Source organism: Rhagoletis pomonella, unplaced genomic scaffold (assembly GCF_013731165.1).
Source record: "Rhagoletis pomonella isolate Grant_MI unplaced genomic scaffold, Rhpom_1.0 Rhpom_scaffold_00008, whole genome shotgun sequence".
Taxonomy (NCBI): domain Eukaryota; kingdom Metazoa; phylum Arthropoda; class Insecta; order Diptera; family Tephritidae; genus Rhagoletis; species Rhagoletis pomonella.
Genome location: NW_023458562.1, coordinates 28,401,001 through 28,406,764, shown reverse-complemented (window position 1 = coordinate 28,406,764; position 5,764 = coordinate 28,401,001). Strand labels below are relative to the sequence as shown.

Genomic DNA, 5,764 nt, shown 5'->3' with positions numbered 1-5,764 from the left:
TTTTCAAAGTAACGAGTTGTCGCTTCTTATACATTTACGTTCTTTGTACATTTACGTTCTTTGGAGAAAGGCAACCCAAACCGGCCCTAAACCTAGTAAATGGCTAAAATCATCACAGTGTGGCAGCACTACGCAATTTTACCTCCCTTGTTTGGGCAGCACTGAAAATGCGAAAAATCGCACATTTCTTTGTCGGAATTTTCTTGTAATGTCGGATTTCTCGTCAAAGTGAAAATAAATTTTCGCTGTTAGTGTGAGGTCTTTGTCTTAAAAATAATTGAAAGGCGTTGAAAATTAAGTCCGTCTTTTCCGAAGAAACAAAAAATATGCCTGCAGTTGTACGCATTAAACGCAGAATCGATGAAGAGCCTCTAAGTGCCTTCATATTGAACAGCAAAAAGCGACGCCGTTTAGATAATGTGGTTGAGGAAGAGCTACAAGCGGAAGAAGGCGCAGCTGCTGCAGGCGAAGGAAATGACAAAGATGGCGAAATTTCGACAATACTTAAATTTGCGGGCACGATACAGGAGCAGGTATGTAATAGGAATATCGTATGAAATTCAATTGATTTTACTACGAAAAGGTGATTGTAATCATACAATTTTAATTAATCTTTGGCTAACTATGTTTTTTTATTGTAATGGCATTTTAAATAAAATTTAGGATAACAGCGCGACCACACAATTAGCGCGTCTTACAAAAGAGGCTGCCAAAGAGCTTGTACTGCAGAAATCACTGCGAACACCAAGTAATCACACCGAACGCGCACGACAGGAAATGCGACAAGCTTTACATGAGAGTCGCTTTCGTGTAGTTAATTGCATGCGCACAACACTTGAAGACACAGATGCTACAGAAGCGGCTGCAAAGGAAGTGACAATTGTCGATATTGAAAAGCAGGAAACAAGCGGACGTACATCTACCACGGCGACATCAGCAGCTGGACAATTAGATTTGCACCAGCAGAGAGAAGCCGTAAATTCGGAAGCACAGCCAGAGTCGCAGGTATTAGCCAGCAATAATACGCAACAATCGACTGATTCCGACACTGGTTATGTGTACGACTTGTATTTGCCAGATAATGAATTACAAGTGGAGTATGCCGATATGATGGACGATAACTATCTAAGGTTGGTTTTGCATATCGAGCAGATATTGCTCACCAGTCGCTTCATTTAAATCAGCGCACATATTAACAAAAATATATAGATGAAGAACAAATCATGAATATGTATGCGCCGATTTGTGAAGGGTGTGGGCTAGTTTATACACATTATTATGTTTATATGATTGGAAATGTGTTTATATGTGTGCATTTCGATTAATGGATGATGGTAAAATTTCATAAAAACAACAGATTTCCACAAATAGAAAGACGCATGCTAATAATTATTAAAACTCCATTATGGAAATTAAAAGAAGGAAAGAAAAAGAAATTAAGCGGTACTTGTGCTCATAAACTAAACATAATTGTTCATTAAATGCGGTCTATTACATACATACATATTACTGCACTGAATATGTTAATAGTAATATTGTTGCAAATTGTTGTGTATTTATTAAGGTTGTACTATCCGTTCAATTACTACCACAACAATACTTGCTACCACTACTACTATTGGTAATTGAGAATTAACATAATGAGAAAAGTTCTAAATTAAGTGCAAATAATCCATTCGGCGATTATACCCAATATGCAGACAGCGAAGGACATTGAAGGTAGATGATGCAGCAATGTAGCAAAATAATTATTATAAGCAACAAAGTAGATAAATGCAGAAAGCGCCACAGGCAAGCAGTATTGCCACTTGGAACGCCGGCAAATCACCCACAAATGCCAATCGTAGCAAAACGAAGCGCAAAAAAGTGGAATTATACATAATATTCAAATACTATCACAATTAGTAATGTTTGTAATTTGAGCATAACATACGCGAAAAAGCTTGCCAAAAAATAAATTAAAAATATTTGCGAAACAACACATGAACGTTCCCCGCAAATTCTTTAGTTTACTTCTTGAGGTTTTGTAAACCAATATTTAAGTATAGGCGCTTCGGGGAATACCGCTGGTTTCCGTTGATATCAAAATTGGCAAATTTAATTATCATTATCCAATCAACTAAAATTCTGCTTGTATAAACGTTTACTTGATTTTCATGCAACATCAATTCATATATTGTTTTCTCTGTCACACACTATAGCAGCGGAATTGATTTGCTAAGTACTTTAATTTTATATTTTTTATACGTATTGCGTTTTTTTATTAATAAATTATGTTAGCTCAGGCATAAGACATAAGAAAACGTAAAGCGCACACCCGCAGCGTGCAGGCTGAAATAATATCAACACAAATTTTTGTTTTAAGTTCTTATGCTAAGTATTATTTTTATATGCCTTAAAACCAAATAATTTTAAGCCTTGTTAAGTGTATACATATGTATGTACTCATGTATTTGTAGTTAAGTCGTTGTTTATTTGTACGTTGTGGGTAACTGAAAATAAATACTTGGTTTTCAACAACCAAAGTCGCTTGGAATATGGAAGTAAGAAATGCAAAATTAAAAACGAAAAAAAGCTTAAAAGTCATAAATAAAATATTAAATGAATAAACTAATTTAAAACGACTAAGTTTAAGTTGATTTATATTCAAATCTATGCAAAACGCAAACTTAAAATCTAAATATTAGCATAAAAAGGCTAGGAACTTAAGCATAAAATCGATTAATTTTTGCATAAATTGCGTTTTTAGTTTTTAAGTAAAACTATGAAATATACCTAAACATATATTATATATGAGATGAACAAAAAACAAGTTTGTTTTATTCATTGTTACAAATTTCGGCAAGGGAATGTGTCGTGACTTTTTTGGTTGTGCCAAGTTTTTATTTTCATTTATTGTAAAGAAATTATTTTGTTTAAACTTGCTGTACAAAAGCGTGTGTTGTCTTTAGCGACTAGTGTCACATAAAGCAGGGCTCAGCGCACAAATATGCCGAGCATGCATAAATAGGCCACAAAACACGCTCATCATTTCGGTATGCGGAATTTAAGGTGCCCTCTATGCATCAATATGGCTTTAGAAAAAATCACAGAACTTAACGTCATAATCACTCAGGCTTTTAACGGAACTGTCCCTGTAAGACAAGAGTTCCAGGCGCGTTGGACTTGCCGAAAGTATTCGACCCTGTTTGTCACTCTACGTTACTAGAGGACATTGAAATATCTTCACTTAACGCTCATATAATAAAACGTAGCAAACAAATTATTTGACTAGCCAACAAGCGTCAGTACTCGCTCAAAATCGAATCTCGATGTCAAGAAGAATTAAACAGAAGGGTCCATGTGGGCCCATTCCACAGAGAGAGATTCACTGACCTCCCTACTCTGATGATTGCTCGATATTAACGCTTGGCAATGGCATTGGTGACTTGTGTTTGAAAGTAAACAACTCTCTCTCAGGCGATTAGCTGGCCGGTTCTAAATTATGCTGCACCATTTCGATCACCAGGGGCTAGTTGGAAGCAGTTGGGTCTACGTAACCGGAACAACCTAAATTTATATCTGTGCAAGGACTGTCACTTCAGCAACACTCGCCAAAAGCTCTAACCCAATAAGCAGGAATACGTTTAGTATTTTTTCTAAATTTTGAATAAATTGGCATCTTAAACTACAGTTGAGGTCAGCTAAAAGATTATATTTGGATTAGAACCAAACTATTTGGTGTTTGCAGAAAAAGGTGGTTCTCTCAAATGGCTACAGATATGAAAAAAAAGCATTTGATCTTTAAAAATTCATTTATTTCCCCGTTTCTTTTCAACTTCTAGTATTCGTCCTTGCGATGGCCTTGTCTATGAGGATCATTTTAATGATGATGATGAGGAAGGGGATTCTGAAGATTCGAATAATGAAAATTACTATACAAATGATTATCCCGATGAAGACGATGATAATGAAGATTATAAGGATTCTTATGATCATGATGACATTGATGCCATGGCACTGGGTATTAGGCGTATGCGAGTTGGTAAGTGGAAGTGGAACGAGTAAAATTTTATAAATTTTTCGAAACTTTCGAGACTTTTCAGTTAAATAGAATACTTTTAAAATTTATCGAGGCTATTTGACTTGTTGGAATTAGAAAATTGCAATATTTTTTCAGTCTTGTTTACCTCAATTGAGGCCATGAGAGCAGAAGTGGCTTAACCCAAAATTTATTTTTTTTTATTTTCCTACTGAAAATAGTCTCAAATTTGGTTAATTTTAAAATAAAAGTCGTTTATTCCTTAATTTGATGGTACGCTATGTGGCCCTGTAAATTAAAACTGAGGAAAAAGCGTTATTTATTTAAAAATGTATCACATTTGATACTATTTTAAGTAGGTAAGTCCAAGATAAATTTTTTGAGTTAGGCCACTTCTGCTCTCACGGCCTCAATTTATGTTACATAAATTTTTAATTTTTTTTTGTTAAAATCAAAACATTTAAATTAAACTTTCATTGAAGAGTCTGTGTATTTTGAAAAGTTGTTTTCAATTACTGTTGCATTTTATTTGCATTTTAATTCTCTGCATCTTTTAAGGCACTGATCACGATTACATACATACCTTCGATGGTGACGATACCAGTATGTCCGAATTTGAAGAATCCTCTGATGATGTTTACTATGATGATGCAGACTACATTTATGGCCGAAGTCATGTGCGAGTGCATGGCATTGGCGATGTTGATAGTGATGGTGATGACACCGATGATGTGGACTATTATGATGCTGGCGGTAATAGCGATGATTCAGATGCCTAAATCTACTATACGGTTTTCCGCTTATTCGGATTGAGTCTTCTTTATTTAACTATTTAATTTAACCTTTCTGAATATTTAAATTGTATTTGTATTGTCATTTCCACACAAACTTAAAATATTCTCCAATAAGACTTGATGATATTGAATATACATACCTAAATAAGCATAAATGAACTAAAATAATAATAGCTGTTGTACTTGTATCGGATCGAATGAGCTATTGACGCCAGTCATTGAAAATTGCTGTTGCTAAAACTAACTAATAGTTTCTTGGTTCTATTCTAAGACAGGAGATGTGCTGTTAACACTGGCTAGTAGAAAACTTTACTTCCATTAACAAAGTAGTTTTTTTGTAACGACCTTCTATATTTTAACTTTGCTTCGTTTAAATTTGTGTTGTGTAAATAAATACAGCCAAAATAAAACTTCAAATTGCAAACTTCATTTCCGTCTAATCAGTAAAGTAACCGGTTCGCTTAATCGCATGCAGGCATAATACAAAAGCACCCCAACAACACTACATACATATGTACATTAGTATCAGGGAAGCCAACTCGTGGGGAGTTCCCCGATTTGAGGGGAATTTCAGTTTGCCTGCGTAGTCGGGGGAATGAACCTTTTTTTGAGGGGAATTTCAGTTAGTTCAATTCTAGTACAACAAAGTTTCAAATGGCTAAAAATTGTCGTTGCTTTCTTAGAAATTTCTTTATCGCATTTGCTTTCATATAACTAATAAACACAATTTATTTTTATATGGAAGCAAACCGCAACAACTTCAGCAAAAATATTCTAAAACGAAAATTTTTGCCCCTAGAAAATTGCACTAGAATTGAGTGAGTTACAAAACTGCATACTCAAAACCCATGATTCAATACAAGGCGAATTAATATAAGGTGATAGTAGGAGTACAAAAACAAAAATTTACATGTATTTTGTTTTTGCTTTGGCGGCATAAACTGTCAAA

The 5,764-nt window shown here is 34.6% G+C and overlaps 1 protein-coding gene across 2 annotated transcripts; it reads left to right on the top strand.

Annotated features, from left to right (window-relative positions):
* The first annotated feature begins 158 nt into the window (after positions 1 to 158).
* LOC118744583 (probable RNA polymerase II nuclear localization protein SLC7A6OS) lies at positions 159 to 5,244 on the top strand. 2 transcript variants are annotated; one of them, XM_036477707.1, is made up of 4 exons: positions 166 to 533; positions 664 to 1,130; positions 3,825 to 4,024; positions 4,580 to 5,244. In XM_036477707.1, the coding sequence occupies exons 1-4, from the start codon at positions 327 to 329 to the stop codon at positions 4,798 to 4,800; spliced, it is 1,095 nt and encodes a 364-aa protein (XP_036333600.1). In that variant the 5' UTR covers positions 166 to 326; the 3' UTR covers positions 4,801 to 5,244. The 2 variants fall into 2 exon arrangements, with proteins under 2 accessions (XP_036333601.1, XP_036333600.1); XM_036477708.1 differs by lacking the exons at positions 3,825 to 4,024; positions 4,580 to 5,244 and adding an exon at positions 1,565 to 3,818 and having other exon boundaries at positions 159 to 533.
* The last annotated feature ends 520 nt before the right edge of the window (positions 5,245 to 5,764 follow it).

What these genes read in the sequence shown, in the direction of transcription:
- LOC118744583 (XM_036477707.1), top strand. Translation starts at nt 327, where the DNA reads ATGCCTGCAGTTGTACGCATTAAACGCAGAATCGATGAAGAGCCTCTA. An exon ending in CGGGCACGATACAGGAGCAG is followed by an intron (nt 534 to 663) that starts GTATGTAATAGG and finishes AATAAAATTTAG; the next exon opens with GATAACAGCGCGACCACACA. An exon ending in ATGGACGATAACTATCTAAG is followed by an intron (nt 1,131 to 3,824) that starts GTTGGTTTTGCA and finishes TTCAACTTCTAG; the next exon opens with TATTCGTCCTTGCGATGGCC.